At 48.3% G+C, this 11,040-nt stretch overlaps 2 protein-coding genes and 1 pseudogene across 2 annotated transcripts; 1 reads left to right on the plus strand and 2 right to left on the minus strand.

The window, feature by feature from the left end:
- Positions 1-697: 697 nt before the first annotated feature.
- Positions 698-1,438, minus strand: LOC136524604 (3-ketoacyl-CoA synthase 11-like). Its single transcript, XM_066517906.1, has one exon. The coding sequence runs from the start codon at positions 1,436-1,438 to the stop codon at positions 698-700; it is 741 nt and encodes a 246-aa protein (XP_066374003.1).
- A 4,270-nt stretch (positions 1,439-5,708) lies between these two features.
- LOC136523130 (auxin-responsive protein SAUR64-like) lies at positions 5,709-6,610 on the plus strand (annotated as a pseudogene).
- Positions 6,611-8,631: 2,021 nt separating this feature from the next.
- Positions 8,632-9,625, minus strand: LOC136522648 (auxin-induced protein 6B-like). Its single transcript, XM_066516459.1, has one exon. It carries the CDS (start codon positions 9,325-9,327, stop codon positions 8,923-8,925), a length of 405 nt encoding a protein of 134 aa, XP_066372556.1. The 5' UTR covers positions 9,328-9,625; the 3' UTR covers positions 8,632-8,922.
- Between the last annotated feature and the right edge of the window lie 1,415 nt (positions 9,626-11,040).

The raw sequence follows: 11,040 nt of genomic DNA on the forward strand, positions 1-11,040 counted from the left end.
GAGCCCGATACCAGGTGCAGCTTTTGCCTTGCAAGCATTGGCGACAACGTCGACCCGACGAGATGGATCGGGCCAGCACCAGCAGTCCGCCCGGCCGGCCGGCGACCGGGCAGCAGGCGCAGGACGTTGGAGATTCTCTCCAAGCGGTTCGGCTGTGACGCACGTACTACTACGCACCCGCAGCAGGCTGGTGGCCCGGCCGTGCACCGCCACATCGTCCGGCCGGCCGCCAATAATGCGCGCGGTGCGCGTCGCGACACCGCGGTCCGTGGCCCTGCGCGCCGCGCCCGCCGGCCAGGCCGATCCGCCGCGCATGGAAAGGGGCGACCGGCCCGACCCCGATGACGTGGGCGTGGCATCTCGGACACCGGACCGGATGAGGCGCGGTGCCGTACCTCAATTCCGGCCGTCGGTCGATGGAGACGCTTGCGGTTGCAGAGGTGGCAGCCGCAGGGCTCCCTACACCACCTACGAGTACTACACTGTGTGCTCGCTCGCGTGCCATGGCGCACTGGCACCGCCCCCGCCCGGTCCCCCACCTCACCCCGGTTGCCACCAGCGTACGCCGCGCGTATGGCCCGTTCGTACGTTCCCGCAGTGTAAACGGTACTACTCCGTACGTTCCGGCAGTGTAAAGCGTACGCCGCGCGTATGGCCCGTTCGACGGCGACTCGGAGGCCATCACCGCGTTGGCGCATTATTGGCGGCCGGCCGGATGATGTGGCGGTGCACGGCCGGGCCACCAGCCTGCTGCGGGTGCGTAGTAGTACGTGCGTCGCAGCCGAGCCGCTTGGAGAGAATCTCCAACGTCCTGCGCCTGCTGCCCGGTCGCCGGCCGGCCGGCCGAACTGCTGATGCTGGCCCGATCCATCTCGTCGGGTCGACGTCGTCGCCAATGCTCGTCCAGCGCGCCGAACATGACCATCTCCGCCTCCTTCCGCGCGTTGGCCATGGACGGGTTGGGCGGGATGTTGAGCACCCCCTCCGGGAGGTACGTGTCCTCGCCCAGCCCCGACCGCTCGATGATCCGGCGCTGGAACTCGATGTTCTCCGTCGTGAAGGTGCCCAGCGACTCGGTGCAGTTCATGAACCGCGCGCGGCTGCACTTGCGCTCGTCGTCGGGCTTGTAGCACGCGAAGTCCACCAGGTACACCGGCCGCGGCCGCGTCAGCGCGTCCGCGGTGGCCACCACCACCAGCACCGTGGTGCAGACGAGCACGGACACCAGGTTGTACTGCAGGCTCTGCCACAGGTACACCAGGTCGCGCAGCGTGAAGGTGGACAGGTGCGCCGCCACCAGCCCCGGCAGCGGCGCCAGCAGCAGGTACGCGCCGTGGCTGATGAGGTGGTGGTACCCCAGCTTCACGTACTTGAGCTTCACCGACTGCTTGAAGTCCGGCATGCCGCTCGCCGCCGCCGTTCTTGGCTCGTCCGCCATGTCAGCTAGCGAGCAAGGACGGACAACGATCGCCAATCACCACTATCTCTCAACTTGTTTCGACGTGTGGGCGATGGAGCGTCAGGCCCCGCGCGCCCGTGGGCTTATATAGAGGCCACGCACGCAGGCACCGAGACCAAACACCAACTCGATCAGGTGCGCGTGAAGCCAACCATGACGGAAGGAACCGAGAGGAGGCCGGCGCCCACCTACTACCCGATCGGTCTCGGAGATCCAAACCGAAAGATACGCCACGCACAGCGTCGGGCCGGCGGATCGGAGCCGCGCGGGCGGCAGGCAGGATGAGCAGGAGAGAGTCCGCGCGCCAGCGGTGGGCCGGGCAAGAAACCGCCCAGGGTTGTGCTGCGTTCTAAGGCCTGGACACGCTAGCGGCGCTTCATGCGTTCCGGCACCGCGCGCTGGGCTAGTGCGCAGAGAGCCATGCATGCACCTGTATGCGTGTGGGAAGGGGTTTTTTCTATAAATGTGCTTTGAATTTAAGGTTAAATAAATAGGTATGGACTGCAGTGAACCATTTTAAAAGTTTATGGACCTAAAAAACTACTTTGGAAGTTGATGGACCCAACTGAAACCTCCTCATAAGTTAATGGATCTCTGGTGCATTTAACTCTAAGATTATTATCAGGCCCAAGACTCCAAGCAAGATCGGACAAATTAAAGGCGATGATGTCCTGTGCCGTACTACCTCATACCGAAACAAACACAAAGACAAAGCCATCACGGAGCAAAAGCTATACGCACGACGACGTATGATGAGAGAGCATGCGTATGGAGATCGATGAGCTCCATCGATCGCTAAACTCCATGATCTCTCTCTCTCTCTCTCTCTCTCTCTCTCTCTCTCTCTCTCTCTCTCTCTCTCTCTCTCTCTCTCGCTGAATAACTCGATCCATGCATAATGATCACTTCACAGTTCACATGCATGCACGTACCACGGAAAAAAAATTCGGTGAGGACCATCCCTACTAAAATACGGTGCGGATGTATGACTGAGGTGTGGCCCATTAGGCATCTAATTACCGTGGGTACGTTTAAAATGATATTGTGGCCCACGTATCAACTGCACAGTCTGCACCACGTCCTAATAATAGGAATGATCCTCACCAAATTTTTTACGTGCCCAACTTGAAAATCTAGGCTAAACAAATAAATTTAAGGCTCCATCCAAGGTCGACGAGATCCCAAACAAAAACCACGTACGTACGGCTCGTGTTCTGCCACGGTATCCGTGCAGCGAAGAAAAAGGATTTATATATTCTTTCCTATTGATCGTATGACAACAATCCCCGGCCCCGTACGCCGATCTAGTGTAAAATCGTGATGCATTTGACTTGGCGAGCAGATCGAGCTTGCTTGGAGAATCTCTCAGGGCCAGCTTTCTTAGTGCCTGTTTAGTTCCAAAAATTTTGCAAATTTTTTTAAGATTCTTCATCACATTGAATCTTTGGACGCATGCATGAAGCATTAAATATAAATAAAAATAAAACTAATTACACAGTTTAGACGAAATTCACGAGACGAATCTTTTAAGCCTAATTAGACTATGATTAGACACTAATTGCCAAATAACAACGAAAGTGCTACAGTACCATTTTTCAAAAAAATTCGCCAACTAAACAAGGCCTTATTCTTTCTTCTCTGAAATTTGACTCTAGACTAGGCCTCTATGTTGACCAGTTCAGATTTGACTGGGGAGCAGTTCAGTTAGATACAACTGTTTCTGCGCATATGCATTAAGATATTCTTCTGCCAACATGCAGGAGCTAGATCTGTGTGCCATTGCTGCATTAAGAGAAAATCTGTGCATTATTAATATATAAATACTTGCAAATTATTTGAATTGGGTACCATGATCGTCATATGTATCATAAAGCAAGTCAGTTAGTACCCTCATCCAACCTCTCCTAGCTAGTGCCAAACTGAACTTCATTAGAAATATAATGTCAACACTCAACAATGACAAACTGTACTCTCATCCAGCAACCTCTCCTAGCTAGTAGCAGCTAGCTGCTCTAAAATGTGAACAGAGCATAAGAAAGGGAATTGCACAAAACATGAAAATTAGTTAGAATGTCAACACGGCTAATTGAGCTACGAATAATAAAGCCAGTCCTGGATGCAACCTGCATCATATCTATCTTATGTTCATGAGCTAGCAGTTGATCCAATCCATGCATGATCCTCCCGCATCTGCATTCCACCAATGATTCGATAGATGAAAATCATTCTCATGTGGTGGTTCAGGATAAACTAATTGCCTAATTGGGCTTTGGGTGCTGCCAATTGCCTGTTTGGGTCCATTTGCTCATGATTAGCATGCATGCACATGATGGAGGGAAGGAATCTTTCATCGCCTAGCTACTAATCTACTTGGACTCTGCTTGCAATCTTCAAGTGAGCGTTCACATGAAATGAACTGGAATAATATCGAGGGAATAGTAGTACATCTGCGATATGATTAAGGAATAATCTTGCATTTTCCTCCATTATTCAACGAATTTTGATTTTGATTTTTTGATATTAAAAAAAGAATGAACTCTAGCATACCATACCAGGATCAGAATTAATGTAATCATGTGCACTAGAGAGAGGCATCTTAGTAATACTGGTTCTTTTTTGCATCATTGCTTAGGAGTAAAGCTTGATGCCCAATTGCCGACCGATATCATCACCATGCATGTGAAGCCTCCCCACATGCAGATGCAGGCAAGCACTCCCGGCTCCCCTAGTTCTTCAGTCCTGCCATGTTCCCGCATGCACACAGTTTGAAACACAGGAGAGAGAGAGAGAGAGAGAGAGAGAGAGAGAGAGAGAGAGAGAGAGAGAGAGAGATTCTTGAACTAGACGAGGAAGATTAAAAAAATGCTGTCAGAGAGCAAAAGTACATGAATTTTTACACGTATATATATCCATCTGCATGCGGATGCATCCTGATGCCAAGCTGGGGGCGCTCAAAATTTTGTTTGCGCTTGTGCAGTTTCAGTGCAATGCAGTGTGCAGATACCACCTGATGTGCACGCAGCCTGTTTGTTTTGCATTGGCTCCCGTTGTTTTCATCCTGTCCTGTGCCTCGGCAGTTTGTTTTGGCGTTGCTTCACTGAACTTAGTTGGATACACGTAAGGCAAAATGATTCTCTGAACCCAAGTCATAATTTTCTCCCTTCCGTACATATATATCGACCTCAGAGAGCGATCGAGGTGTTTCAGAAGTGAGAACTGTGCACAATTTGAAAAGGCAGAGAATCAGCTCTGAAAATATTTGACTCGTCGAAGGGCAAGATACTCAGCCATTTTGGAATACCTAGCTAGCTTGTACTACAATGGATTGTGAGTTGTGATATGACATTCTGCATTGGAAAAACACTATTGCAGAAACTGCCTGCTCGCCCACTGAATCAAGCACGCAGAAAACAGGTTCAAGAAGACCCTTTCACCAAAACAGGGGCAGGAATGCATGCAGCATGAGCAGTATTACATTCTAGTACAACAAACTTCAGTGGTGACCCATAGCATTACTGAAATCAAGGGAGGAAAACTGAACATCTACTCACATTTTTTCCACATCAGTGACATCACAACCAGCAGAGCTACAGAGGTGAGGAGACCACAGTTGGTAGCTAGTTCATGCATGCATGGGATCATCAATTAATCTCCATACTCATAACTTGGACATGATATATATTGAGTTATTGACCATGCAAGTTCAGCTCCATTACAGTGAGGTCACTCAGTCCTGTCTCTGGCTTGCTTTGTTCAGAAATTCAGATGTAAAAATGTTTCAGTTGCCATTGCCAATAGATGCAGTAAAGGGTAAAGAAAAATCAGGAACATGGTTTTTACATTGCATCAGGCTAATTTTGATGTCAAAATACACATCCCTACTCTAAGACCCCATTTAGCACTGTTTCTGCTCCTTGCTTATTTTGAGATGAGCGGTAAAACCAGCCTTTTACTATAGTGAACAGAGGAGCCATCAGAGGCGATCACAGTTCTACCAAACGGGGCATAAATAACATTCGGTAACTTTACATTGCTTCAGTTCTGCTAGTTAGTGGTAATAAAAGTTTTGAAAATGCTACTGCACGATTTTCATAAACGAATGGCGAAGAATGAGCGAGTGTGAAAAGATAAAAGAAACATTACGCGCGGATCGAATTATTCGTGAATAAAAAAGCAGAACTCCGTTCCCGAAAACTAATCATTAAAAGAAATTAAAAAACCAGAACTTCCATCGATTTGAACACAAACAATGGTGAAGAGGCTCAGAAGTCACGAGCAGGCTGCTCTGCTCTGCTGCGGCGCACCGGCGATCCCTTCCCTCCTCCAACTTCCCCGCCCTCCTATATATTCTCGCCCCTCCGCCCTTCCGGGTCCTCCACTACCACTACCCCGCCTACCAGAGCAAGAACGCATCCGTCGAGGCATTAGCATTACTAGCTCGTCGGCGGCAATGGAAGAGTACCAGCAGGTGCAGCACCAGCAGCAGCATCAGGGTGGGCGCGGGAGCAACAAGATCCGGGACGTCGTGCGGCTGCAGCAGCTGCTCAAGAAGTGGAAGAAGCTGGCCACTGTGACGCCCTCGGCGGCGTCCGGCGGCAAGGGCGGCGGCGGCGGCGGGAGAAGCAGCGTGCCGAGGGGCTCCTTCGCGGTGTACGTGGGCGAGGAGATGCGGCGGTTCGTGATCCCCACCGAGTACCTGGGCCACTGGGCGTTCGCGGAGCTGCTCCGGGAGGCCGAGGAGGAGTTCGGGTTCCGGAACGAGGGCGCGCTCCGGATCCCCTGCGACGTCGAGTCCTTCGAGGGCATCCTCCGTCTCGTGCAGCAGGGCGGCAGGAAGAAGGAGCCCGCCGCCATGTGCGACTGCTCCTGCTCCTGCTCCTGCTCCTCCGACACCGAGATCCTCTGCAGATGACAGCTCACGAGACCACGAGACGGCGACAAGGCCATGAATCCAAGGCCTCGCTCTCGTCTCAATGCTCTGCTCTGAGTCTCTTTTTTCTTTGTTTTTTTCCTCTCTCCTTTCTTGGGTTGCTTCTTTCTTTCTTCTTGGTTTTTTTTTCTGAAGAAAGGAGGAGAGGTTGCATTGTACTGCACCGATAAGATCTATAATCTGTACAACGATGGGAGGAGATGTAGGATTTTTTTTTTAGTTTGCTGATGAGAACAAGGATCTAATGTAAGATAAACCAAACAAAGCTTTGATCTTGCAACTTCTGATGGTTTATGCCACATTGCCACTGTCACAGCTCATGCAATTCTTTTCCACACCGAGCTCATGCAATTCTTGTATCTGCATTTTTTTTCCTTACAAGCTGAAACCAAGAAGATGAGCATTGCAGAAGCTGGATCTAGTCAACTTGAGCATGTGCCATCGTTTAGCTTCCCTTAGCACTGCAAGTCTGAATCCACACTACAGAGTGCAAGTGGAAGATTAGCTGCTTAAAGATTAGGTTAACAGTAATAATTCGCAAAAGTTTGGTACAAATATATATAGGAGTAAACTGCCGTTGTTTGTAACTTTTTATGAATGCAGGGCATCTACTGTTTCGATCCAGACGTAGGGAGAGTTGGAAAAGATCTTTTGTTTACTTTGGTTCATGAGATACGCATTGTACTCTGCATACTGCACTGCATTCTTAATATGTGATTCTGTCGGCATATTCTAACCACCATGCCTCACATAATGTTAGGCTTTGCAACAAAACAAAGGATTTTTCGTACATATTCACATGGCAAATTGGCAAGCGCACCTGGCTTCTCACATCGACGACACATGATGGGATCTTCTGCATCTGCACCTGAATCTTGGGTTCCTGAAAAAACCAGGTTATCTACGTGTGAATCAGCCCAACTTTTTGTTAAATCTCTGAAGCAAAAAACGATAGATTGGTAAACAATGAATCAGTGTGCACTTTCAATGTGCTACTACCACTGAACTTTTTATCATTGGATTCAGTAGTGTGTTCTGCCAGGGCAAGAAAGTAGGGCCGGCATTGAAACATGTTTCTGCAGAAGACACCGAGGAACAGGAAATCAGGCTGAAGCTCTCTCCAAGTCTGAGGAAGTACAATGATTGGTCTACTTCTGCTCTGAGGTAGATCATTGGTCTGTTCTGAAATGGACGTGCCTACCTTGCAGCAGACTACCTGAAATCCTGCATCCAGCATTTCCCAGTGTTGAGTGTTGACAAGTGCAATCAATCTCCAGCAGAGAGCCAGATAAAGAGACAGCATTGCTGTTCTTGTAAGTGAGTGACTATATTTTCAAATGTGCAGCCCAGTCTTGCATGCTCATCTTCCGGACATTGCTCAATGCTACTATTATATTTCAGAATGAAGTAACGGACATTCAGATCCAGATCTGTTTGATTTATATCGATCGATCAGTATTCATTTCTGTAAGCAACAATCTGCATTAACTAGTGATGTCCCATTTGCAGGGTCCATGTTCAGTTTTAGCGCAAGTATGGAACAGAGGTAAGAGTCCATCACTAAGAATTGATGAATGTGAATATGGAGAGATGGAGAGACACACTACCCCCATCATCACAGGTCTCCAACCAACCAAATAAATCAAGCTTGTAATAAGATGAAAAAATAGTATAAATCCAGAAAAAAAAAATCTTTTTTTCGGTTTCTGTAAGAATAAGAACAGCATGACAAGACAAGGATTCATCCTCTGAAGATGACTGCTCCTCTAATCAGAAAAACACAACATGATCTGAAGAAATAAAGCCCTATCGTCTTTCTACATATTTCTCTTCTCCTAATCTCCACGATCTCATCATTCTAAAAGCAGACAAAACGCATATCTCGTACGGACTGTTTGAAACGTCGAAATTTGAATCGAATCTCACAAAGTTTCAGACGTACTCCGTAAAATAAATAAATAAATAGCTCAATTCCCCCGAGGAGTTCTATGTAAGGGTGTGTTTGATGCGGTGACTAAAGTTTAGATGTGTCGCATGGGGTGTCGCATGGAGTGTTCGGATACTAATAAAAAAAACAAATTACAGAATCCGTTAGTAATCCACGAGACGAATTTATTAAGCCTAATGAATCCATCATTACCATATGTTTAATGTAGCACCACATTATCAAATCATGGACTAATTAGGCTTAAAAAAATTGTCTCGCAAAACAGTCTCAATCTGTGCATTTAGTTTTGTAAATAGTCTATATTTAATACTTTATGTATGTATCTAAACATCCGATAACAGCGACTAAAGTTTAGCAGGTGGAACCAAACACCCCTTGAGTCTGTGTACTCTTTCTCCACGGTTCACGGAAGCAACAGTGAGTGAATCAACACACCATGCATTCAGAGCTACGCTACCATGCATGCATGTGGCTGCTTGTTAGCTTGCATTATGTACAAGAACCGCATCCTACGTCAACAAGCAAATTGTTACAAACTAGAAGGAACCTAGGTGTTGTCATAAAGCTACCGGCCGGCCGACGGCTTTATTTCTTCCCCTTCCCGGAGGCGGCGCCGCCGTTCTTGCGGTGGAGGCGGCGCAGGAGGTCCTCGAAGTCCTCCTCGGCGCACGGCACGCGCAGGCCGCCGGCCTGCGCGAAGCCGAACTCGTCGGCGGCGCGCTCCATGAGGTCCCGGAACGCCGGCTCCCGGAGGTACCCCGTGGGCACGACGAACCGGCGGGACTCCTCCCCGGCGTACACCGCGAAGTAGCCCTTGGGCACGCCGCCCTCCGCCGCGGCCGCCGCCGGCTGGTCCAGCAGCGCCTCCCGGAGCCCGGCCGCCTCCTCTCGCGCCGGCGCACAGCTGTTCTTCGCCTTCTTCTTGTTCTTCCCGCCCGCTGCTGACGTCGCGGACTTGGTCGTCGACCGGAAGTAGCCCATCACCATCATCGCCGATCGTACGTCGCCGGGCGCGCGCGAGTGCAGGTGCACGTATATATAAGTGCTGTGGTGCACCTATATATAAGTGCTGTTGTTCTCGATCGCCGGCCGGTTCAACGGCGGGCAGAGGGCGCGCGGAGGGCTTAGCTAGCAGAGTAGGTAAACCGTGGCGCCCGGGCATGGGATGGTGGCCGCCATGGCTGCTGCTGCTTCAGGCAAGCTCGATCGCTGCTGTCTTCTTTGGAGTTGGTGGCGCGCAACCCCTGCGCGGAGAAGCGGAGGACGACGTGGTCTCCTCTCCTCTTGTTCGTATGATATGATTAGGGGAGGCTCGGCAGACAAGGGAGAGCGACGGTCTTTTATACTAGGGGTGAATGGCCATTGTGATATAATAATTAAACTAAGTTATTTATTATATATAATCGAGGAATTAATTAATTAATTTCTTAAAGATGAGTAGTCCATGTCATCCTGTAGAGAACTTTCCTGGCTCTGTTTCCATTGTGAACAAAATCTGCTTTGGAAAATTACCAGGTGTGTTGCTGTGGTTGTGATCAATATGGATGGATGTCCTTGTACGCCGTAGAATTTCGTTTGTTTAGTGGAAATCTTTTCGGCAACGTGTGTTCATGGCAATTATATTCATTTATTTTATTTAAATTTGTAGCGTTGTTCACACTAATGAAGGAGCATACTTGTTTCCTAACTATGGAGCTGCATAACTATGGAGCTGCATAATATCGAATTCTCATGCCTGCTTGGTACCTTTGCTCAGTACTATATAGCCTTGCCTAGCAATGATTTGCAACAGATAGTTTGCTTGGTTAGTTGGCAAGGACACCTTGATTTCTATGCTGGCAAGAATTTTCTTGCTGGTGTGAGAGAGCCAATTTAGCTCTCCTGGATGGGCAAGTTTCTTGTTGTTAGTGCCAACTAAGCAAGGAGAGCTTAGCAAAAGTAGCTTAGCTTCCTCCGGTTTGCATGTACTCAATATTTTGGACACAAGAATTAACTCAAGTTTTAAACATTGATTATAATTAGTAACTTTTAAAGTATTTAAGAAGATTAAAGATCATATGCATAATTTTATATTGGAAACCGAGTGGTTTCATAAAACCACAAACCCATTACGATCTTTTCACCTTATACAACAGAAAACAGAGGTTAAAGTTATGTTTCCGAGGCCACGCCGTTGTAAAAAAAAAACGTCAAATACACTTTCGTCACTTGATATATTGACCACTGGTGCCGATGAAGTTGGTTGTCGAGATCGAGCAATTTAACCTGAAAGTGTATTGGGGTTACATGTTTAGTGAAGGGGTAGAGAGATTATTATATTTAACCCATCAGCAAGAAGATTATTACATATTTGATGACCTCATCATATGAGTTGACCGTTTGATAAGCTTCCCGTTCAACTGCAGCTAGCCAATGGTGTTTTCTATAAGTACGGTCGTCCGGTGGCACTCGTCATCTTTGCTATGTTGTTATTATTTATTGTCATCATATAGGAGTACATAAAAAAGTATGGGTGGATTAGTGGTGATTGCCACTTGATTTACTCCGTTCCTGCACGCAACTGACGATGACGATTGGATCGTGCCAAGCACACGGAAATTGCATGCGTACGGCACCGTGTGCGGAGATTAGTGTTTAGATAGGGTTCTTTTTTTTTTACTTGTCATGATCGTCAGAAGCTAACATTGTTGGCACATAGAAGCA

This window comes from Miscanthus floridulus, chromosome 18, assembly GCF_019320115.1.
Source record: "Miscanthus floridulus cultivar M001 chromosome 18, ASM1932011v1, whole genome shotgun sequence".
NCBI classification, from domain to species: Eukaryota; Viridiplantae; Streptophyta; class Magnoliopsida; order Poales; family Poaceae; genus Miscanthus; species Miscanthus floridulus.